Source organism: Carassius auratus, chromosome 6 (assembly GCF_003368295.1).
Source record: "Carassius auratus strain Wakin chromosome 6, ASM336829v1, whole genome shotgun sequence".
NCBI classification, from domain to species: Eukaryota; Metazoa; Chordata; class Actinopteri; order Cypriniformes; family Cyprinidae; genus Carassius; species Carassius auratus.
In genome coordinates, this window is record NC_039248.1 from 9,953,293 (window position 1) to 9,977,373 (window position 24,081).

Genomic DNA, 24,081 nt, shown 5'->3' on the forward strand with positions numbered 1-24,081 from the left:
TGTCAGCGGGTGCATACCAAATGTGAACGTGTCAATCCTCTTGTCTGAATGCCACACACATTTCATCATGCTGCTGAGCATACATAAAATAGGGCTGATGAGGAGGTCAGACGAGCATAGAACACGTTTCTCATGTTTAATTGGGTGTACATACAATATCCTAGTGTTTCCTACAGGATTTCAAGAAATAGTTCATCCAATAATTAACATTTGTTTAAAATTTAACCACCCTCAGGCCATCCAAGATGTATAGTATATGAGTTCCTTTGCAGTGAATTGGTGCCATCATAATGATAGTCCTAACAGCTGAAAAAAAAAAAAATTCACAATAGATACATTATCAGCAAATGTTCATGTTTCATCGATTCCTTTAATGCTTTTTTATACATGGTGTTAAAATTAATATACCATTTATAGTAACAAAACTGTTGCCCTAATCATGCAAATTTGTATTTCAAAATGAACACATAATGGTCCTCAGCTCATTTCAGGTTATGATAACCTTCGGTTCAGTGAGTGAGTAAGTGATCCGAGCTGATTCAATTCAGACTGATTCGCCAACCCAGATTACGTTGCATGCTAGTCTGATGCACAAATGGCTCTTTCTATTTCTGTGTGATCCTCAGGACACTTCTAACAGATTTGCTGCTATCTGGCCCTGAGCACACTGACTGGCCATAATACTGCAGCTCTCAGGACCTGAAAATGGAGAGATATTCAGTGAGGCTGAGAGCATCGAATGAATGGGGAAAAAATAGAAATATATCATGTTTATTCACTCACAAATGCCCCCACAGGGTTTGATATCATGTTGTACATTGTGGCATATTTCTTATTGGTCATATATGTTGTTATATTTGTGTTCATGCATATAATGTGCTTGAAAATGAGCAAAATGCATACAGAACTCTATACGTAATGTATATACTATAAGATCACAATTTGCAGTTCAGTTTAAAGGAATATTTCACCCAAAAATTCTCTATCCACATTGCTATCTCCAGTAAATGTAATCTCGCCTGAATGAGGAGAAAAATATGCAATATAAGTCAAGCACAATTTATGAACAAAAACAGTCCAAAAATGTGTTGGTGCATTTTGATACAAAAAGGGATTTCACTGGAGTTTATGGACTGATATTGTATGTTACAAACAAGCAGCTTTTCACTTTTTCACAAGATAAATTAAAAGACTAATCCTTTAATACTTTTGCGCGGGTTTGACTGGAATAATCTACTGAAAGTATTTCAGATCAAGATTATTCTAAATCTTCTGTAAAATGTCCCTCACCAGTTGCTTTTGCACTAAAATCAAACATTAAATTGATTCATATATATATATATATATATATATATATATATATATATAAAAAAATGTATATATATATATATATATATATATATATATATATATATATATATATATATATATATATATATTAAATATATATATATGTACAGCCCTCAAAGGTAATGTACTTCCTAAGAAACACAGAATTGCGTTGTTATAAATTAAAGTGGTTCCTCTGTATCAATATAGATCTGAGGTCTCTTTCTCAGTCTCTCTCGCTTTTCTCTGACAGGCTAATAAGCAAATTTTGTCCAATAAGAAGATTAAATTTGTTTCTGAGGTGTAAATGAGGTGTCGTAGGCTGGGATTTGCTCTACTTTGAATGAGGTTTGTACGTTAATTCCCATGTGTCCAACGTACACTTTAATACACACTCTTTAAGTATATTAACTTTTCTGTGGGTGTACACCGTCCCTAATCTTGTTTCTTTTTCCCATAATTTAATTCATTGTTGTTGAAACATCCCTTTTTATATAACAAATTAAAGACCTATAAAGAATGTGTATGAAGATAATCTATGCTCTCTTTGCTTTGGGTTTTTATTTTGTTTCTATAATGAAATGTGATGCAGAGGTATTTTACTTTTCAATGGAACTCAATTTCGAAATCCTATTTTCAGAGAGTCTGGATTGATCTGAAGACCTCTCTGGGTGAACTGTCTTCATTTACTTCATGCTTTTTCTTGTAGAAATCCCAAAATATGACCATATCCAATTTCATTTGAGAATAAGGCCTCACATCTTATATTTATGAACCACCTTCATGTTTTCATCTTATCTCAGCGGTGTCAGAACAAAAAGAAAAATAACCCTTGAGAGAGGTGGGGTACTGGAAAGTGATGCTATCTCACTCCATATACAGCTCTGAAGCAGCACGGTTTAGAAATACTTAGCAGAGCTTGAACTATACCCTGTGTTCATTTCGTTTATTACTGATTTGAAAGGAATCTCAACATTGGCCTCCAAATGCGTTTCATTTTGATGTTTGGGGCCTGTCTTGAATTTATATCTAAATATTTGATCCAGGGATATCTTGTCATGCTTGTCTATGTTAATAAAGAATGAACTTGTTTTCTCTGTCACCCTTGAAGTCTACAACAGTTCTGCCAGAACCCCCAGAATGCATCACTTCACGCATGCCAAGATTTAGATCAACTTATGACTGTTTTCATTAGCATTTACAGGTGCATGTGTCATTTATCAAAGATGCCCTATAGGATAGAATAAAATTAATAGCAGCACAAATAAAATGATTCTGTTTTAGCCCTACACAATGTCAAGTGTTCTTCTTAAATTATTTGAATCCTTAAAAGTACTTTAATGGTAGACAAGCATGAGGCATTAAATACATTATAACAGAGTAAGGTTATATTAATTAAACACAGGATTCAAGTTAATTATTACAAATATTATTATAATAAATATACTCAATTGAATTTCATTTAAAAATGTGTTATAATAAACAAAAACAATACATTATTATTATTCGATTTTACTTTGTTGCTCTTTATTTAATAATAATTTAATAAACGACATTGTTGCTTTACTGCTTAATTGTTATATTAAGTAGTATTTTATCTGTTCTAAACTAATCTTCTTTTTGTCTTGGAAGTCTTAGAGATCATTTTAGTCAGCTATTCCTCAAGTAAACACATCACATAAAAAAAAAAAAGTTTTCATTCTATGAGCGAGTTTGTCAAATACCATCTGAATCATCTTTAGTGTGGAGAAAATGGCATATATTTTGTGCATAGATCAGCCATATCTATAATCAGTGATCACCCAAGAAAGTTTTATGCATGACTTGCTCTTTTCTTTCTTCATTTCTGTCAACACTACAAAATATCCTACAATATGTGTGAATCATTTACCATTCAAATCTGGATCTGCATTGGTCAAAAGCGTCTGCCAAATAGAAATCTTTCTGGCCAAGTGGAAATGGAAAAGTTTCTTCTATGGCTATGATTCCACAACCACATTGCTCATCTGCTTTTTCCAAGCATATTATAGTGATGCTTACTCACACGTACACACTGCCCTCTTTAAAGCATTATTATAATACAATTATACAAACTGTGTAATTGTGATTCTGATTTACTAGTCTAAATATAGAATCAACACAAAGGCAATTTGAAGCACTTCTTTTTCCATTATCCCATCTGTAGCATTCATCTTTAACTTTGATATCAAGGACAGTTCTGCATTTTTATTGTACACTGCAGCATTTTGATAGCATTTGTTTTCTCTATCCTGTTTTGTGTCTCTGTCCTCTATCTTTCTCTCTCTCTCACCGTGTCCACATCTATCTTTGAAGGTAAATTCAAAGTCAGACTACCCTTCACTGACTTTATTTAATTTCATACTGTGTATTCACTTTATTATCAGATAAAAAAATGTACCCATAGAAGGTCCATCTGCTCTAATATGCAATAGATGTTTTAAAAAAAAATTGTCTGTGAATGATAGACTTAGTAGCCCTTGATTCATGCTCTGTATATTATTATGATTATGTTGATATAAAGCAGACACACTCACACATGGCTATTGACTATGTAGCAATGATCATTGAAAGGCCAACCACTCATCACCTGTAACTTGGTTTCTAGTGGCTTCGCAAGGTTGACTTTGTACCAATCTTTTGTAAAACAATATTTACCTTTCTTTGACGTCTGTGTCATTTAGTGGTTGTTTACCAAAACCCCATTAGACTTTCTAAGCTCACTCTTTCTTTCATATAGGACGGCTGCTGAAAATGACAATTACAATATTACAGTTTCTGCTGTATTTCTGATTAAATAAATGCAGTCTTGGGGAGTATCAGAGACAATAAGCACAAAGTTTTTAATATTAGTTCATAATCACTCTCTGGAATTAAATGATTGTGACAAATCAGTGCATTAAATTATTGTAGCAATATCTTCTAGTGCCACCATGTGAGTTCATCCCATACATCCTTATCAAAGCTGTATTATGTATATTCAGTTAAAGAATATCTCTTTCTCACTTGGTTATTTCATCTGGTTTGTATTTTGTACAGCACAAACCACAGATTTTTCAAACAAACCAACCCCCGGCATACAGTATGCAACTTAATTTATTTAAATGTTATTAATTTCCCCATTTATTTATCTATTATGGGATAGTTGGCCATTTCCAGATACTTTCTTAGAATCGCTTTTGTTTTAACCATTTACACTTGCTAAAGAGAATGACATTTGCAAATCAAATTATGGTGGAGTTGTGCCAGGGATGATAATGAAAACCAGGCTTACTGTTCAATGATAACGGGCTGATACAAATCATAAAGCTGATAGGAGGCGGCATGTTGGTTTTTTAGTAGCCTAGTACAGTTTTTCACAACTTAATGGCCATTTAGAACATCTCTGACGAGCAAGAATGAGACTTTTTCCCTTCTCTTGTGTAACTCGATGTTATTTGAGTTAACACTAAACAAGATGTTTAAAGTTTCTAGAAGAAATCCAGACCTGTTCCCTTACGTCACTGTTACCGCTGAGAATAATGAGGGAGCTTTGCTGTAAATAAACAGCGCAGTCAGAAGAATACATCTCCTATAGGGTCAGCCAGGTCCTGCTATTTTCTGTAGAAGTAACCAGCCTGTTTTTGAAGCTCAGAACAGTGATCATCTAAGGTGACTGCGGTCATATTCTGAGTCCCTCTTTGTTGGCCAAATGAGACTTTATGATGCTTGCTGTGGTAGTGATGGTGTTATTATGCCAATTATAAGCCTTACAGTACTGTAGGCTTAGCTTTGATTCGCAATGAGCTAGATATGGACTCGTTAGAAGAATTTGTCAGGTTTGGTAATCTGTGCACGTCATTCCGGTGGAGCTGTTTGGGTAAATTTGTCTTAAAATTGAAGTTGATGTGTGAACCCCATTCAGAGGCTACCTGGCTTTGCCAATGTGCAGCAGGAAGCATCTTGAGGTTTAACTAGAGATGCCACTGACAGCTGTAATTTACAGCTCTTTGTGGTCTCAGCAAGATTTCTTGCAGCACTGTGACAAGGATTCTTTAAACCTGCTTGCTATATGAGGCAACTGAACTAATTTTATGCATATTTTCTCCAAGGGTACTGTAGGCAGAAGTTGTTTGGAACATAATAAGGCAAAGTGATTTAATGCAAATGAACTTAGACATGCCATGAAATAGAACTCCATTTACTTCATTTCAATGTCTTTAAAAAGGTATATTTTCCATGATAGCACATGGTTTAAAAGGTAAGTTAGATGAACAAACCATTTTCATGCAAAGGGCCCCTGGGATATCTGAGGTTCTGTGCTATCCAACCAAATGAGTGATGGTGAGATAGCAGTTCACCAGTGGGGCTGGAAAACATTGAGGTTGTAGTAACATGGAGAGATGTATTCCTCTTGAATCTGACCAGTTTGGCACATTAAGGACAATCCACTGTTTTTGATTTTGCACAGTCGATAGATTGCACATTGTAAAATAAAGGCTATTTATTGATTTCCATGAACCTTTACAGGGATAGTTCAACAACAAAAACTGAAATTCTGTCATCATTTACCTTCAAGTTGTTCCAAACCTTTATAAATTTCTTTCTTCAGTTAAACGTAAAAGAAAACCTATTGAAGAATGTGGGTAACCAAAAAGATTGCTGATTCCCATTGACTTCCCTAACATTTTTCACCCCATCATACCAATATTGGGGAACAGCAACTGTTACACACATTCTTCAAAATATCTGGTTTAATGTTTAGAAGAAGAAAGAAACTCTTACATGTTTGAAACATGGACCTTGAGAGTGAGTAAATGAGGACAGAATTAATATAATATCAGCAGAACCATCTTATTGCACAAAAGGTTTTTTACAGTGGAAAAGTTCATTCAGATTCTGTAGAATCACTATAAAAAAGGCCCTTTTTGTAACCTTTATTTTTTAAGTGTTTAATGATGATTTGGTAATATTATTCTATGGATTTTGTTATGTTCTTTGTGATCTATGAAATCCATTTTCTACTTAACTTTGAATGATCATAGTTCATTCAAGTTCATGTATTCTAATCCTCTCCAGTGTGACCATCACAGGCAGATTAACATATTTCAAGGACAATGTGATCTGCATGTAAAACACACACACACACACACACACACACAAATCAATATAAAATACATTAAAATGTAAAAACGAAATTCTCCAATGGATTACATTCCATTTTAAATTATGAGAACATGTTATCGTCAAACATTATTTATAGAATTTCCATAGCTAATTTTTCACATCTTTCCTCGGCTGACATTATTTTAGAAGCGTGTTGACTTTGAGATTTTCTCCTGACCCTGGTATGCAGCACGTGCGTCCACCGAGAGACGCTGACGCAGATCAGGACTTGGGCATTCAATTGATGGAGTGTGATAAGGCCTATTGGGGCATACTAATAAGTCATCTTGAGGTGGATATTCAAAATGTGAGCTGCCACCTCTCAAATGCTACCAAAGATAAATGTGATTCACTGATAACAGTGTCTGCTGATATTTTGCATGAATTAGTCATATATTTTTGTGTATATGTATTTGAGAAAGAATTCTACTTGGGAATATTATTAGTATTTCAGGAATATTGTCTATTTTCTTATATAAAAAAAATATTTTTTCCACCTGATTTCTGTTCTATATTCTCATTATAAATTAAATTTGACTGCTTGAAAAATAGCCTTTTTTGTCATAAATCACCCCTTAATAAAAAAGGAAAGATTACAAGCAGTCAACATGCAGGAAAGCACACAGAAAACATTTGAAGTCATTCAGACTATATCAGAGGAACTTACTGATTTGCAACAGAGCACAAGGACCCCTAGTGGAAGTCGTGGGTAAGGTCAGGTAGGGAGAACCATTGAGAAGATGTATAAGTGGGGATATCGTGATGCGCTCCATTCAGTGTGAGCCGAGTGAGCGCAAAGGAGGTTCTCCCCCTCTAGGACTCTCCTTTACACCTACTCTATCAGCAGCTGGACAACCTGATACAATGGATAACAACTGTAAGTACTTGGGCATAAAAAATTATATTTACAATATAAAATATAGATTGCAATACTGAAAAATATGAATGTTATATTTTTATTACTGCTTCTTTAATGCATCAATTTAATTAATAATTCATAAAAAGCTTGACTAATCTCCATTTGTTAAAATAAATAGATAAATTATACAAAAATCTATATATGCTTATTGTGTTTATAGTTCACAGTGAAGGTTGAACAGAGCTGAGGGATCACCACCAACCAACAAAGGACTTTCTTTCCCCTGTTCCTGGAGATCCTTTTCGTGCCACCTGCTAAATTATTAAGTAGGGTGATTATGTGCGAGGGAAACTAATCAGTTCTTTTACATTTGTGGAGAAGTAGGAGCGCGCTTTTGGCACCATGGAGGACATCTTCAAGGATCAAGATGTGTGGTCCTTCAATGAGTCGTCTAGAAACTCCAGCGTCAACAATGAAACTTACGGCGTGAACCAGACGGTGAACCCGCTCAAGCGGAATGAGGAGGTGGCAAAAGTTGAAGTCACTGTGTTGGCCTTGGTGCTCTTCTTGGCGCTCGCTGGTAACCTTTGCGTCCTTGTTGCAGTTCGCACGGCCAAGCACAGTCAGTCTCGCATGTATTACTTCATGAAGCACCTCAGCATTGCAGATCTGGTCGTGGCTGTCTTCCAGGTACTTCCTCAACTCATCTGGGACATCACGTTTCGCTTTTATGGACCAGACATCTTGTGCAGGTTGGTGAAATATCTTCAGACAGTTGGGATGTTCGCCTCCACGTACATGCTGGTGCTGATGTCCATAGACAGATGTATGGCAATCTGCCAGCCTCTTCGCTCTTTACACAAGAGAAAGGACCGCTGTTACGTGATTTGTTCTTGGGCACTAAGCTTACTTTTCAGCATCCCACAGGTTTATATATTCTCCTTACGGGAGGTGGGTTCAGGAGTTTATGATTGCTGGGGAGATTTCGTGCAGCCGTGGGGAGCGAAAGCCTACATCACGTGGATTAGTCTGACAATATACATCATACCAGTGGCCATTCTGAGTGTCTGTTACGGATTGATAAGTTTTAAAATATGGCAAAACTTTAAAAGGAAGACGAAGAGGCACCAGTGTATCACTCTCACGCCCAAGGCATCGAAAAGCAGCGCGCTCGCGCGGGTCAGCAGCGTCAAACTCATCTCCAAGGCTAAAATCACCACCGTTAAAATGACCTTTGTTATCGTTCTGGCTTATATAGTGTGCTGGACTCCGTTTTTCTCCGTACAGATGTGGTCAGCATGGGATCCTGAAGCACCAAGGGAAGGTGAGTTTCTTTAACGGTTTGATTAACGTTTACGCACGTGCAATGCAAAATAGATTTTGAACACGGGGCTGACTGTTAGCTTTAAACCAGTGTTGCTTGTTGCATCCAATAGATTAATAATTGGTTAGTCTATGGATTTTAGATTATTTTGCTCCTGGATTTATTTCCTATATTATTTTAAGAATGTATTTGTATATGTATTTTTCACACACACACACACACACACACACACGCACAAAACATTGATGGAGAAACAAATTTTGTGCCAAATAAATGATAAATGTAGTTTGTTTTGTTTAAAATCTTATACGTTTTAGGTGACCAGGTGGGCCTTTTACACCACACACTGTGCTAAAGGAACAAAGTATTTATACAAATACTTGAGTTAAAATAATGTTTTTAATATCTACGTTAATACAAACACTTTAGCAAAGTTTGAGATTACTTCTAATACATTTAATTAAATAAGTTATTTGTTCAATAAAATTTGATTCTTTAAAATGTTCATACTAGAAATTAAAGAAACAAATGTAAAGATTAGGAAAGCATTAAAAGAGATCACCACCCTTAATAGTTTAAAATACAGTAGTAACAATAAACATTACATTATATAATATGATTAATATATTTATATGATATATGATGGTTTCATTACAAATATAGTGATTATCTCTGAAGTGGACACCTAACTTAATGTATTATATTTATCATCTGATTCTAACCATGTTATGTCAACAAATGGAAAAGTCAACCAGCCAATGTTTTCAATTAATAAATGAATAACAAAAATAGGCATACCTTATAAAGTTGTAGCGGACACAAACATTTAATGAAATAGCCATTTCAAAACACATAGTCAACCAGTGATATTGTTTTATAATGCAACGTTTCAATGGTAAAAGAAAACATTAATATCAACATTTAAAACTTCTTAATTTGAATAAATTCATGCTGGCAATGTTTGTGTAAATGTGGGGGAAGGGTCCAGGATATTGCTAAATATCAGTCAATAAATGAAAAACAGTTATGGAAGCAAATTTAAATAATAGCCTTATTTGGAAAATTACTGTATATTAAAGTACCTCTCTAAATAAAATCTAGATATCCTATACAATAGGGTCAGTTATGATGTCAGTTTGTAGGCCAACGCAAAAGGCTGTTTGTAATGAGTTCACTTGGAAGTTCCCTCAGGGGTGGAGGCTTTCAATTAATGAGCGAAATAAGATATGTAACTTCATTAAAAATAGTTTATTTTGTTAGAAGACAAATTACATCAGTCATACCTCAAAGATGAAACCCGAAGCCTGTGTATTTTAAAAACATAAGGTTCTAGGGCTGATAGTGTTTTCAGCCCTGTACTAGCTAAATGGATGTCACAATGCTCCTCGTTTCACTTTTTTCTAGAATGATGCATTTTCCACTATTCAACATATCTGAAAATGGAAATCTATTTGCAATATAGGCTATGCAGTTCAAAATACAATTATCAGCTTGGTCATACACAGATAAAATATGAACAAGGTAGCCTAAAGAGATTTCAGAATCATGCGAGATGGTTTCTGACCGTGACATTGTGTTCTTTGAAAGACTCGAGAAAAGAAGCTAGCTTTGATTCACTGTAATTCTTCAGATAAGAAGGCTCTAGCAGGACAGAACTAGAATTGCTGCGATGGGCATCTTACTTTTAAATCACTACAGATGTAGTCCGCCAAAAACGGCAGAGCCATAAAGACCAGCCTCGGGGAAACATTAACGTTCAGCAGAGCTGCGCCAATTAAATCCTGACCGTCTGCAGTATGACAAATCACCAACCCAAACAAACCCAGGGAGAACTGATGATAAATAACTGTTGTTTTGAATATATAAAATCATTATTTAACTACGACAATAAAATATTACATATGATGAAATGGTGTGCTCAACAAATTGTTATACAAATAGTCATTTTGCTTTTACATGCACACAAAAGTCCACGTTTTCAGTAGACAAGAGACATTTAGAAACCCGAAATCTTATCAGCTTACCAAACCAATTACTGTTACTGCATGGCTTTTCTTGTTTTTGAAAGAAAATGTCAGTGAACAATGTTCTTGCCATGAGTTTTACCATGTTTGTCTTGCAGCAATAAAGAGATTATGGTGAGGTCATGTCACACACCTCAGAGACAAAGATTAAATATTATCAGGCTCAGAGGAAAAAGAGTGTGAGATATCACGTATCACGTATCATGACCTCCACCATACAAAATATCCACACATCATTGCAAGTTCAGCAGACATTCACACACTCCAAATATTCGGACAATATAGCACAGATTTATGCATCAACAGTGGCTGACACATTCATAGTGGAATGCAGTTACTAATGACATTTTCCCTGAATGTGTGAAATAAGAGCCGTTTCTTCTGGCTGAGACCAAGGGATGGGTTTTAAAACACTGATGATCTGATGTGCTCAAAGCTTCGCTGCAGCACTAATAAGAATAAATGACAGCTGAAAACAGCATCTTCCAGATGAACTTATGTATGGTTGCTTTATTTTGAGACTAATGTTGGGTTTGGCAATGTCATCGCAGGTTTGGCTACTAGTTATGTTCTCATCTCCATGACACTTACTTGAATTACAAGAGTAAAAACACTTTCCACTAAGCATTTCAACTTTTCTGAACAGTAAAAATCTCTGCAGAAATCTAAAAATCAGACAAACATTTGGACAAATGAAACTCGCTGACATGCAGGGTGCCGAAATAAAGATTTGAGTTGAAAGAACATTTATCTTTAATCAAACAACACCTTTCTAAAGTCTGGAGTCAGTACGATTTTTAAATATCAATTAATACTTTTATTCAGCAAGTATGCAATAAATAGATCAAAAATAAACAGACTTTCACGGAGTCAGAAAAATATAGATTTCATATAAATGATTTAATCCTTTCCATGAAACATTGGAAAGAATCCTGAAAGAAGATTATCCAAAGAAGATTACCCAATAAAATAAAAAAATTAAAAATTAACAAGCACACCATTACATATGCAACAATAATGTGGATAAATCTTTTATGAGCACCAAATCAATATATTAAAATGATTTCTCAAGATCATGTGACTCTGAAGACTGGTGTAATGGCTGCAGGAAATTCAGCTTTACGTCACAGAAATAAATATTTTATAAATTATATAAAAAAACAGTTGGTAATATTTCACAATATTACTATTTAGAAACTTCTTATACTGACCCCAAACCTTTTAAGACCAAGTATCAGAATTCCGAAAAGCTTTGCATGAATCTAAAATGTTCTGTAAATCTTACTTGAAGTGTGCTGAATTTCTAAAGCATTTTTTTTAAAATCTTTTGCAGCCTATCTTTTTCAGAGCTTCATATTAAAGAACATTCTCTTTCCTTCTCTCCCTGTTCATTGATCCGACTGCCGATGGTACAGAAATGTGCTTGCCCAGTTTTCTCTGATGCCTGTGAGCTCAGCACAAACAGGAGGTAGCAAACAGAAAAGCAATACACTTGACCAAAGGCCCATCTGGGTTTGTTGCTTACTCCTTCATTTCTAAATTCAATTTCCTTTTCTCTGAGAAACTAAAGGATCAAACCCAGAAACTTTATGTCTGAAGAGTTACATGCGGATGACCACACAAGTGCACAGAGACACACTGGACAAGTTCTCGTCAACTTGTTTGGGTCTTGAACTTTTTTTTTTTTTTATCATTGTATAAGCCTATTATTTATAATTACGAAGTTAGATTTTCTACTGTCATGGATATGGTTGTTTGTTTGTTGAATGTTAGGAATTAATTCCCAACAATCTCCATATTCATACCGGTGTTGGTTGGCATATGAATGCACATGAATGTGTGGTTTAATAGTTTATAAGCTATATTCTAAAGTGTTCTCACCTTCTTCGGTTTGCTCCAATTCCCTTTAGCTCTGCTTTAGAGTCTCTGTGGTACTGTATGGTTGGAAACAAAAAACACAGCATTGATTTCCAAGATATTCCTTCCTTTGAATGCTTTTTCCACTAGTTTTTTTTTTTCCAACATAGCCCAACCATTTGGTTGTTTGTCTATTCCTGACACATTAAGGTCTTAAAATGCACTGCAGTGTACATTCAGATTGTTTTAGAGGATGGGGTACTTTGGGTGCTCAGATGGGTTCCTGGTTCTTATAACAGATTCCTCTTTTCTTACCCTCACGCATCATCCTTTTGTCACAGTGAGAGCTTCCAGAAATATAATTAATAAACATGAATTGAATAGCCCATATATGTTAGACTGCAATAGGCATGTCACGTTTAATCGCAGTACACAGTCTCCTCACCACCAGAATACTAATGAGACTTGTGATTACTATCACCTGGTTCTCATTTCCTATTTGCACACTTACAATAGTATTTAAGGACTACCCACGATGACATCCATTGCAAAGTCATGTGAGTTTTCTAATGTTGATTCAAAACATGTTGCAATGTGTTTTGAGTTGAAGGTTTTGTATATTTTTTCTCAAGTTTAAATCTCTGAACATAGATTTTCGTCTTAGTTAGCTTCATTACAAGGCATACTTAAGACATTTTTTATCAATTAATTTTTTTTTATCAATTTAATTTTTAATCAATTTTATATATATATATATATATATATATATATATATATATATATATATATATATATATATTAAATCTTACAATCCTACTCTTTTGAACAGTGGTGTGTCCTGTTGCTGCCATTTTATATAAAACAAAAAGGGTTAAAGGGGATTTTTCTTTTCTATTCATGCCTGAAAACCCCTCTTTCCCATTATTCCCAATCACAATAGAAGCAAAATGAGTTTATCTCAGTCAATCGTCTCCTGCTTTCTGGCTTAACAGATCTTTCAGCATTGTTATGAGCTAGCAAACAACATGTTGTTTATTTTGTCTTAATTTGTCTTGTTTGTAAAAGATCTTGAAGAAGCTCAGTGACAGATTCTACTGTTTACACCACGGCCCACCAGCACTGTTTTTATAATAAACAAGTTTTCTCACGTCATGCTTCTCATACCAATTTATTTTGAATGCCACATTGTGTATGCATAGATTGTAGAGTGATAAAGCATGTCAAATCTTGGGACACTGTGCTAAAAGAAGCCCCCCCATCCCCCCCCCCCCCCCTCCCATTTCTAGGCCTCTAATGATAAACAGCACAGTGGCACAGACCATTATCAACATAATATAGCAAAAATAAATTGGTTGATTAACATATGACTGTTGAAGTAGTGTGCAATGTATGCCTAGTAATATGTTTTAATCTTCCCAGTTGTTTATTCATATTTGAGGTGCACTGTAATATCAATTGTGTAAAATACAAATGAAGAAAATAATTTTAATATAGCTTAACCAAATTCATGCATTGTAAAAATGATTTAGTAAATAAAATAAAATACTATTGGAGTATGTTTTAAAATAAAATACCATTTTAATTTTTGGTAACACTTTACTTAAAGCCTTTATGTATAATGCATTATAAAAGTAGTTCTAATGCATTAATTATGCCTTGTAATACACCTATATAACAAAATAATGTATTGCAAAATGCATTAAAATGCATTTTACCCTTTAATAACACTTTTTAATGCATTATACATTAAGGCTTTAAGTAAAGTATTAACCAATTTTCCTACTATAGAATTTCACATTTAATTTAGCGTGTTGCTTGCTGTTTGTAATTGTTTGTGAAATTTACTAGGAATTTAAGTGGTGTGAAAATTGTTGACTTTTGGCTTTTAAAGGTGAAATGTGTCATTATTTATCATTAGACACAAGATTTTATAAGCACTGATGATGCAGAATATTGAATCAAACAGGTTAGAACAAGACCACACAGTTGAAGTACAACATTCAGATCTTTTTATTGTATATTTAAAGCTGTCTTCTTATCCTCCACAGCGATGCCCTTCATCATTTCCATGTTGCTGGCCAGTCTGAACAGCTGCTGTAACCCCTGGATCTACATGTTTTTTGCTGGGCATCTCTTTCACGACCTGAAGCAGAACCTCCTGTGCTGCTCCACGCTCTATCTGAAATCCTCTCAGTGCCGCTGTGATCCGGAGCAAGATTCCCGTAAGAGCAACTCCTCCACCTACGTCATCAAAAGTACCAGCAGCCAGCGGAGTATCACCCAGACCTCTGTCACATAAACCAGACGCACCTCAAAGCCAGTTTTTCACATTTTTGAAAGCCAGACGGGAAAGCTAAAATACAACCCCACACAAGACTGTCACCATCAGTTTGCTTCAGCTCTGTTTTCGGTTGGGAATTATTCTGAATGTCATTTTTATTACACTACTTCATTTTCTTATCTCTAAGGACCTTGAGCAGCAGTAATCTATGTATTGTGTTTCAAGACATTACAGAATGAACATCATTCGATCCCAGACTGTGTTTATGGGTCTGTTTATATTTAGTCACACATGGTTTGAATTGCTATCTGATTGTGCATGCGCATTCACTTTGGCCACATAAAAGTGTCTTGGTGCTGGGCACCTAAATTGGTTGCATTTGATGTGGCTCATAAAAACAGGACGTGGCTGAATAAGCTTTGACGATTGTGGTACAATAATAGCAACCATAATGTGCTGCATTCTGTTTGGGGCTCACAAAACCTCCATACGCTGATGTAGATATGTTTAGGAGGAGCAAAGTTTGCATATGTGGCCCCGGAGAGCCAGATGGATTTACACTTGGCCGAGTCTCAAACCGCCAGATCGGATTTCTGTCGCTCTTAAGTGTGTCTCAGAGTGTCCAAGTGTAAATAGCCCTGATATAATGTAAACATGCAAAAACAAGTCAACCTTAAAGGGATAGTTCTAGTCTGCCCTTCATGAAAAAAGCAGTGAAAAGTAATACAGTTTTCATTCAAATCAAGTTTGACATACATTGCATTGAAGGTGACAGCAGGTTATATCATTTTATGGGTTATGAGGAAGCAGTTGTCGCTCATTTTGCATATGGGTTTGAAATGAGGAGGTTAACAACACACAGATGAAAACAAGATGTTGATGACACATGAAGTGTTTCTTCTGAAACCTAATGAGAAACATGGCCAGTTGCTTTTTTTATTTTTTTTTATGAACTTGACTTGTCAAAAGAGAGTACTTTTGCATGTTTTGAGAAACCCAAGCACTTTTAATTTTTGGCACATACATGGTTATGTTTTTATCACTGTTCTTTATCGTTTTACATGTGAACTTTACTGTCATGCCCAAAGGACCACATCTCTTTGCAAAATGTTTCTGCAGTGCATCATGGTAATCAATCATGGCAAACAGCCGATTTGTTTTCAAAAAGTGAAGGACTGATTTCTCCTTCGCTTTTATGGTTGTTTGTCTTGTAAGAGAGAGTGTTTGTAATCGATGTTTATTCCAGTTACATATTTTGCTTAATATCGCTTTTAAAACTTTGATTTCAGCCTTTGTTTGTTGCTTTATCTTTATAAAATATTCTACAGAAAAGACGTTTACAAGAGGGCAAGTGAATTTCATATAATTGTTTATGAGTGCTGCAAGATGAGAAGGATAAAGAAAATGATAAAGGCAGTATTAACAGCAGAAAATATTAGTTTTATAAGGTTTAAATACACTTTTCACTGAAATGCTTGTTACTTTCCCATTTTAAAACCTACTGATTTTTCTTCCTTGAAAATATACTGCCTATTTACATTAACTCTGTGTAGCTGTGTAGCTTTTATTTATTGAAATAAATTGTGTGTTGATATGTCTAACTGAGGAAATGTGTGGAAAAGTGGAGTATAACAAGCCAACTAAATTGAAGAGTTGAAAGCAAATAGATCAAATTGCAAAGTCATATTTAGTTTTTTTTCTGAACCATTTGGTATTTATTAAGGGAAACGTGTTTTGATTAAATAAGTTCATGAAAACATATTTCATCATAAATTCACGCCATCAGTTTAAAGACATAAAATGTATTCAATGTCCTATTGAGTGACAGAATCTGGGACATGAAATTTCATGTTTAATTAGTTGCTGTAGTGCAGAAAATCAAGAAAAAAAATATAGGCCTATAAAACAATAAAACACAATTCAAACCATTGTTATTTACACTTACATTTTTAATTAGTAGTTGTACAGAATATATTTGACATTGTCATGATAAAAATACCACACTCAGCAACATCCCATTTTAAATCCGTCAAACTTAAAGAGAAAAAAACATATGATATCAGGTAAGACTTATTCTCTTTTGTCGTTTGGAGAGGCCTTTCATCATACGTCTCTTTGAAAAAGTATAGGCGACCTAATCCTGAATTGCTCCCAAAGCCTCTAACATAAAATGAGAACATACAAAACTCTGCACAGGGGCATTCAATTATTCATGTCTTTTCATTTTTAGGGACCTCAAAATCAACACTCCAAAAATTAGATATTTGTAAAATAAAACTTTTCCCTCCAAGTACTGAACATGTAAACCTTGACTTGTCTGAGAAATCTACACCTCTTTGCGTAACGCCACTCGTACACTGCTGAAGATTTTCCCTAGAGCTTCGAACAAGGGGTCACAGAAGGTATGGATGCAGAGGGAGTAGATTCGACTCAGGCACTGGGTCTCGATCAGATAGCTTTTAATGCAGGGCATGACTGCCCAAATGTGACAAAAGGAGATGCAGGCAAAACAGAAACCCCACAGCAGCGCCACTGGGATGCCAAAGATGGCCGACAGCACACGGTAGCACCAGTACTTGGAGACGGTGAAGGTGGTGTAGCTTGCCTTCCACACTCCATCCATACTGTGGGTGCCATCAGGCTCGGCTATCACATCCTCAAAATCCACCTTGAATTATTGAAGGAAAAAAGACATGGTGACATTTGCTGGTTATAGTACAAATTTCCACAAACCACTCTGTTAAAAAAAAGAAGGCATATGCTAGTCAGCTATTTCGAAGTATGGCAGCTGGTTTGAGCTGGTTTAAACTGGTCATGTGCTGGTCCTGGTTGAGCAACTAGTTCCAAGACCAACTTAAACCAGCTCAACCAGCTTCCATGCTTGTGTTGGTTTTTCAACAGTGCAGTGTTTTTAATGCCTAACCTGCTTAATACAGTATATTATGCAATCAATAGTCAGTGTCAGTGATTTGGCAAGCATGTGGTATGGGTTATCTTCTGCTTGTACTCCTAAGAAAGGATGATGATTAATTCTCCAAACAGTGAAATTTGATATCAAAATCCCCCATCAGTAACAGGCAGTCTGGCACCTTGTTTATTTTTGCTTCAATCTCATAACAACTAGAGAGCATTTAGAAGGAATTATTTTAGAAAGTTATTCAAATCCTTATGTAACATCTATATTGGTGCTTAAATGAAAATCTGATCTTTGGTCAATTTACACAATATAGTTAAGACAAGTATAATGCAGCACTGACAACATAAAAATGAAAAATTGAACGAATACATTTATTTAACAATATGACTGTTTTTATTGTATTTTTGATCAAATAAAAATGTAGTGAGCAATATATATATATATATATATAGACCTATATATATATATATAAAACAAAGCATTAACCAAAAGTTATTTCTCATCTATGAATATTTCTTGTAAACGTAATATCACCAATACCTATTGTAGTAACAGTGTTGCTAACCACTACAGTGATCTTACACTTACATTCAACAGTGAGAGAATACCAGACTGTAATTTAATATTTGGACATAGATCATTTAGTCAAAATTAAGAAATAAAAAAAAAAATCACAATTTCTCCTACTAACCTAGTGAATTATTCAAACACATGGGAAGGGGCAATACATTTTGCTGTCCGACACACCCTTTTACCTCGTATAAATACTGAGAGTATGGCCTGTCCTGCCAGATGAAGTAGGTTTAGTGCTATTTTTGGGTCATGCCTTGTAGCTACAGTATAAAGTGTTGTGCAGCTCACACGCAAGCATGTCTGTCAGTCTCTAAGGACCAGATCACCAAACCACTCATATCAATTCCACCATTTAGGAAGTTAGTGAATAGTTTGCAGGCTGCATCAATTTCTTATGAAGTTATACGTACATATTTCTTTCAGATATATGCTTATTGGGCTATTTTGGCTTAAAAAAAAAAAGTAATGCAGTTTTATTTTGCACATTCTATAAACTTATACAAATAGTTTCAAAGTTCTCTTTTGTTTAAATGGCATTTCATATGAAATTATCATTGAGGTATCAGTGGCAAATTTTGTAACACCAGAACTACTGTAAAGCCCAAAAAATTATACATACCTTTACAACATCTTCATTGATCTGCTTAGGGTCCCTGTTGATCAAATCAATCTCCTTGGTGTGACTATCTTTCAGGATTTTCTCCTCATTGGTGCTATACTGGTCCGCCATATTGGGGGCCTCTGGCCCAAGACTGGCTGGAGTGGGATAGATGTAATGCAGAAGTGTCCGAAGGAAGAAGAGTAAAGCAATCTAAGTCAGCGACCAAAGGAAAAGTGTCAGAGTGGCCCTAGTCCCTAGTCCCTTTTAATTCTCCAATCTGTGGACTGACGACACGCCTGGAATGCTAGGGACAGCTGCACTGGCCGGGGCTCCTGTCTCTCTCTCTGTATGTTCCCCTCCTCTACCCCCACCCATTAGCTATTCTGCCCCACACAGTACATACTCCCCAGTCCATAACTCACACACTTGATAAAGTGAAGGGAAACCAAGGGCCGTGTCACATTTCACACACGGCTGCGGGGTCAGACAGGCAGGAGTTGCACAGTGGCATGAATTTCCACTGTGAAGTGTCGCTCTGAAAACTGATGCCCAAAGGCTCAAGTCAAGTCAGAAGTGTAATACTTTTTACAATACAGCGAGCCATTTCCGAAGCATTAATATTAGCTGCATTTACCTATTCTGTTTTAGTGTTATTTTAGCATTGAGATTCTGTTTTAGCTTACGCTTAAAAAAGAAGTCGCTGAAATAAAATATTTTTTATATCTTAATTTAATATCTAAATTTAGCTAACATTTATTGTATGTCACATAAACCTGTTGTTATGGTTTTAACTTTAGTTAACAATAAATATCCTGTTCTATTAAAATAATATCTAACGTACTTCAAATGTTGTCTTAAAATCATTAGAAAATATATATTATTTCCAAAATCTCTAGGTCCTTTCTTATTCATTAGTCACTAATTAATAAAATAAAATAAAATAAAATAAAATAAAATGTATATTGTTGTGCTAAACATAAGACAGAAAGATATGTATTATTTTCTGAGATTGAGATAAAAAAACAAACCTAATTTATTTTTTGAGAACTTTTTGGAGTTTCATTGAGGATTAAGTTTTGCTGCTAAAAACAGTTTTTATTATTATTATTATTATTATTATTATTATTATTATTATTTAATAACCACTAATTATGTAATTTCAGCTTTTGTGTAACTTTTCACTTTTTACTATGACTACTCTCTTTTTAATGAATGACATTAATAGAAATTAATAAAAAGGGGTTTTGAACATTCTTTACTCAGATGTCCCAAAAATAGGAACAGGGGGCTGTAAATGTGCCAGAGGTGTGTGTGGTATGTCTTTCTGCTAATTAGAGAAATACTCTCAGTATTCTGTGAGCTGGGATGGGTTCAGGTCCTGAGGGAAAGAGGCACAAAAATACCCCACCCAGACACGCCTGTCTACTGTTTATATCAGCGGGAACAGTAGGGAGTGGACCATCCTTGTCTTTACTTAGCATAGATCCAAAGGCAAATCTGCTCTTCTTGACTACATTTACTCATTTAAATCCAGAGTGAAATGTGAAGCGGAAGAATATTTAAACGTGCAAGCTAAAATTAGAAGCTGGCTGCAGTACTGATATGAAAACCTCATGCTTGAAAAGATCTAGTTAAAATGATTTGTTTTCAGCAGCCAAAGCCGAGAAATCAACACTGTTTCTAAAGCAGGTGATCAGGTGAAACCTTTTCACAAACTCTCCAGCTTTTTCTCAAAAAAAGTTCTCAAGTGTGAACCAGTGAATTGCACTGGCTCATCTTTCTACATAATATCTCATAAAGTGTATGGTACAAATGATGACTTCTATTAAAAAGGTGACAAAGAAAGTAGACGGAATGAATGCAAGCATCATTGGTATGCAAATGTGCCTTTTCGAGACTGATCGTGTATCTGTTGAAAAGGCCAGCATAGAAAATGATAGTATTCTGTAGTCATGTAACTGTCAATCAAAGCATGCACACTCACAATATCATTTAACTCATTTTCACCCCTGGTCAAAAATGGTCATCTATGAGTGTGTTCGTTTACAAGGTGTACAATTGCTGTGTTTAAGTCTTGCTATGCACAGTTCCTTTATTCTGCTTAAAGTGTTTACAACTACAAAAATATTTTACTATGTGCACAATTTACTCAACTTTAATTTAATATTCTAATATATATATATATATATATATATATATATATATATATATATATATATATATATATATATATATATATATATATATATATATATATATATATATATATATATATATATATACATACATATATATATGTGTGTGTGTGTGTGTGTGTGCACTGCCAATACTTAATGAGTTTTTATATGAGCTCATGAACTATCAAAAAATATTTTTCACAGTATTAAGGTTTATTTATTTACATAAAGAAACATGTATTTAATGTTAACACTTTCAATAATAATAATAATAATAATAATAATAATTAATTTTAATAAAAAAATTAGTAGACTACATGATAAATTTGGATTAAATAAGGTTAATAAATACTGTAAAAAGTTCATGTTATCTATTCTTATGTTAAAATTAACTAAAGTAACACATGGTATAATGTAATGTATAACTAGTTATTATACAAGTTGATAGTGTCAAATTGTTGCTTTATAAGTATTTAGAGTTCATTCACATTTGAAGCAGCGAAACGATGCGATCAAACCAGAGTCTAGACACTTCAAACAGAGCATGACTCCATAGCCACACCTTATCAAAGCTCCTCACTGAAGCTGGCTCCACTATCACATCCTCAAAGGTCACCTGAGTAGACACATCATCAGGAAAGCTATTTTTAGGCCGCCATGGCTTTGGACCTATTACTTGTCCAACCAGCTTTTCGACAACCGGTTTGCAAGTCTTGCAATACCACTATTTAACATAAGATGGCAGTGTAGCATTACTAACGTAGTAGCGCCCACTTTTTAATTCAGCTGTAAATTTGTATAACAGCAACCCACCACAGGCTGTTTTAAGAAACAGCAATACTGAAATACACTCAGGTAAGTTTTAAGTTTGTAATATGTAATTACGATAGACTTTAACAAAAAAAAATAAATAAAAAATAAATAAATAAATAAATACTGTTATACCCTCATAAACACCAGATTGAGACAATATGTCCTATTTATACCCTTGGTTTTATTGATTAACCTTGGTTACAGTAAATGTGTATTAACCATGTTTTTTTTGTTTTGTATTGTTTTTTGGCAGAGGTTAATTAACTCTATAAGAAATGCTGGAATGTCTGAGAAAGGAGAGTTGGATGGATAAATATATCCCATTTTGTATGTTGACTTCATGACATTGTACAGTGGCTCTGGAAAAGTATTTGGAGACTGTAACAAAATATATAGTCACATGTAATAAAATATATGAGTTTCAATGCATAGATAAAATATTTGCTATATATCAATGTAATAAAAACATTTGTATGTACATTTTTATTTATTTATTAAATGTATGCATTTAAGTGTGGTTTGAAAGAATATAGTTCACTCCCCAAAATGTTTTATATATAGGCTAAATAAAAAAATAAAAATAAAAAATAAAATAGAAATTCACCAGAAATATTATTCAGGCTGTTAAAGATGTAGATGAGTTTATTTTGCATTCAGAACAGATTTGGAGAAATTTAGCATTACATCAGTTGCTCACCAATGGATTCTCTGCAGCGAATGGGTGCCTTCAGAATGAGAGTCCAAACAGCTGATAAAAACATCACAATAATCCAAAAAGTAATGAATTAATGTCTTCTGAAGTGAAATACCTTTAAACCATCATTTCTGGCCAAATATGTATCCGCAATGCATAATAATGCTTCCTCCAGTGAAGATCCACCCTCACATTAAAATCCACCGACATATAACCCTGGACCAAAACAGAGATTTGAGATTGAGTTTGAGATTGAGATTGAATAAAGCACTGTATAAATAAGATTTCCACTGATGTAAGGTTTGTTAAGACAGGATAATACAACTATCTGAGTCTGAATATTCTGAAAAAATCAAAATTTTGAGAAAATAACTTTAAAGCTGTCTAAATGAAGTCCTCAGAAATGTATATTACAAATCAAAAAATACATTAGTATATATTTACTGTAGGAAATTTACAAAAATGTCTTCCTGGAACATGGTCTGTACTTAATATCCTAATGATTTTTGGCATAAAAAAAGATAATTATTACTAAAGGCTATTACTACAAACATACCAGTGTGACTTAAGACAAAATATATGTTTTGAACAGTTTTTACTTTTTAAAAGTTTTTGATCGGTGTGTGTTTCTCTACTGACTCAGATAAGCCTGAATGATCTTTTCTTCTTCTTTTTTTTTACTTGAGAAAACAGTACTATGTAAACTAATGATCTTAGTTTAGCATTGCTTATTTTTGTTTATTATAAACATGCAGCTGGAGTGTTGTGGATTACTTGTGGATTATTGTGATGTTTTTATCAGCTGTTTGAACTCTCATTCTGACAGCACCCATTCACTGCAGAGGATCCACTGGTGAGCAAATTATTTAATACTAAATATCTTAAAATCTGTTTAGATGAAGAAACAGACTTCTCTCTACATCTCTCTAACTCTACATTTTCATTTTGGGTGAATTATTCCTTACATATTTTTTGCAGCCACTGTATGGTGATTAGTGAGGCATTGACTGGAGACAGATGCATTAGGACACAACAAATAAAAAAAAAATAAAGGGAGGAAATGAAAGGTCACTGCCTACAAAGTAAGGAGTGTGGTGTCCTTGCTGGGCCTGGGAGTGAAGGAAGCATCTTTGTTGAGGAATGAAGGTCAGTGATGCTCATGAACCTTGAGGAAAATCTGTATCTGCATAAGGTTTGAAGTGGTACAGTAGTGTTCATCTCTGAAACACAGCTGAACTGTATTATTCTGTATGTTTTACTGTTATACTCACCTCTGGTTTTTTTTTCTAAACAGCAAAAACTGGCCATTGTGAAGAAAAAAATTAGTTCTTCAAAAGGGTTAATGGGCATTTGGCGACTGATTGCTCTTCACTAAATGAAAGCATGTGCAATATGTGCCATTTCTGAAGGTCACTGGCACACCATTGTCCTTTGTGATCGCAAGAAGATATTTGACTTAATTTATAGTT

At 34.6% G+C, this 24,081-nt stretch overlaps 2 protein-coding genes and 1 long non-coding RNA gene across 3 annotated transcripts; 1 reads left to right on the top strand and 2 right to left on the bottom strand.

Annotated features, from left to right (window-relative positions):
• Window positions 1-370: 370 nt before the first annotated feature.
• On the bottom strand, window positions 371-13,008 carry LOC113095725 (uncharacterized). Its single transcript, XR_003288406.1, has 4 exons — window positions 12,872-13,008; window positions 12,581-12,633; window positions 7,160-7,348; window positions 371-699 (listed from the first exon to the last, which is right to left on the bottom strand). It is a non-coding gene; the product is annotated as an uncharacterized LOC113095725 (long non-coding RNA).
• On the top strand, window positions 7,280-15,517 carry oxtra (oxytocin receptor a). The gene is made up of 3 exons (XM_026261054.1): window positions 7,280-7,369; window positions 7,572-8,675; window positions 14,605-15,517. Exons 2-3 carry the CDS (start codon window positions 7,754-7,756, stop codon window positions 14,853-14,855), a joined length of 1,173 nt encoding a protein of 390 aa, XP_026116839.1. The 5' UTR covers window positions 7,280-7,369; window positions 7,572-7,753; the 3' UTR covers window positions 14,856-15,517.
• Window positions 15,518-16,767: 1,250 nt separating this feature from the next.
• cav3 (caveolin 3) lies at window positions 16,768-19,268 on the bottom strand. Its single transcript, XM_026261064.1, has 2 exons — window positions 18,947-19,268; window positions 16,768-17,505 (listed from the first exon to the last, which is right to left on the bottom strand). The coding sequence occupies exons 1-2, from the start codon at window positions 19,055-19,057 to the stop codon at window positions 17,164-17,166; spliced, it is 453 nt and encodes a 150-aa protein (XP_026116849.1). The 5' UTR covers window positions 19,058-19,268; the 3' UTR covers window positions 16,768-17,163.
• Between the last annotated feature and the right edge of the window lie 4,813 nt (window positions 19,269-24,081).

What these genes read in the sequence shown, in the direction of transcription:
- cav3 (XM_026261064.1), bottom strand. Translation starts at nt 19,057, where the DNA reads ATGGCGGACCAGTATAGCACCAATGAGGAGAAAATCCTGAAAGATAGT. An exon ending in TCAATGAAGATGTTGTAAAG is followed by an intron (nt 17,506 to 18,946) that starts GTATGTATAATT and finishes CAATAATTCAAG; the next exon opens with GTGGATTTTGAGGATGTGAT.
- oxtra (XM_026261054.1), top strand. Translation starts at nt 7,754, where the DNA reads ATGGAGGACATCTTCAAGGATCAAGATGTGTGGTCCTTCAATGAGTCG. An exon ending in TCCTGAAGCACCAAGGGAAG is followed by an intron (nt 8,676 to 14,604) that starts GTGAGTTTCTTT and finishes TATCCTCCACAG; the next exon opens with CGATGCCCTTCATCATTTCC.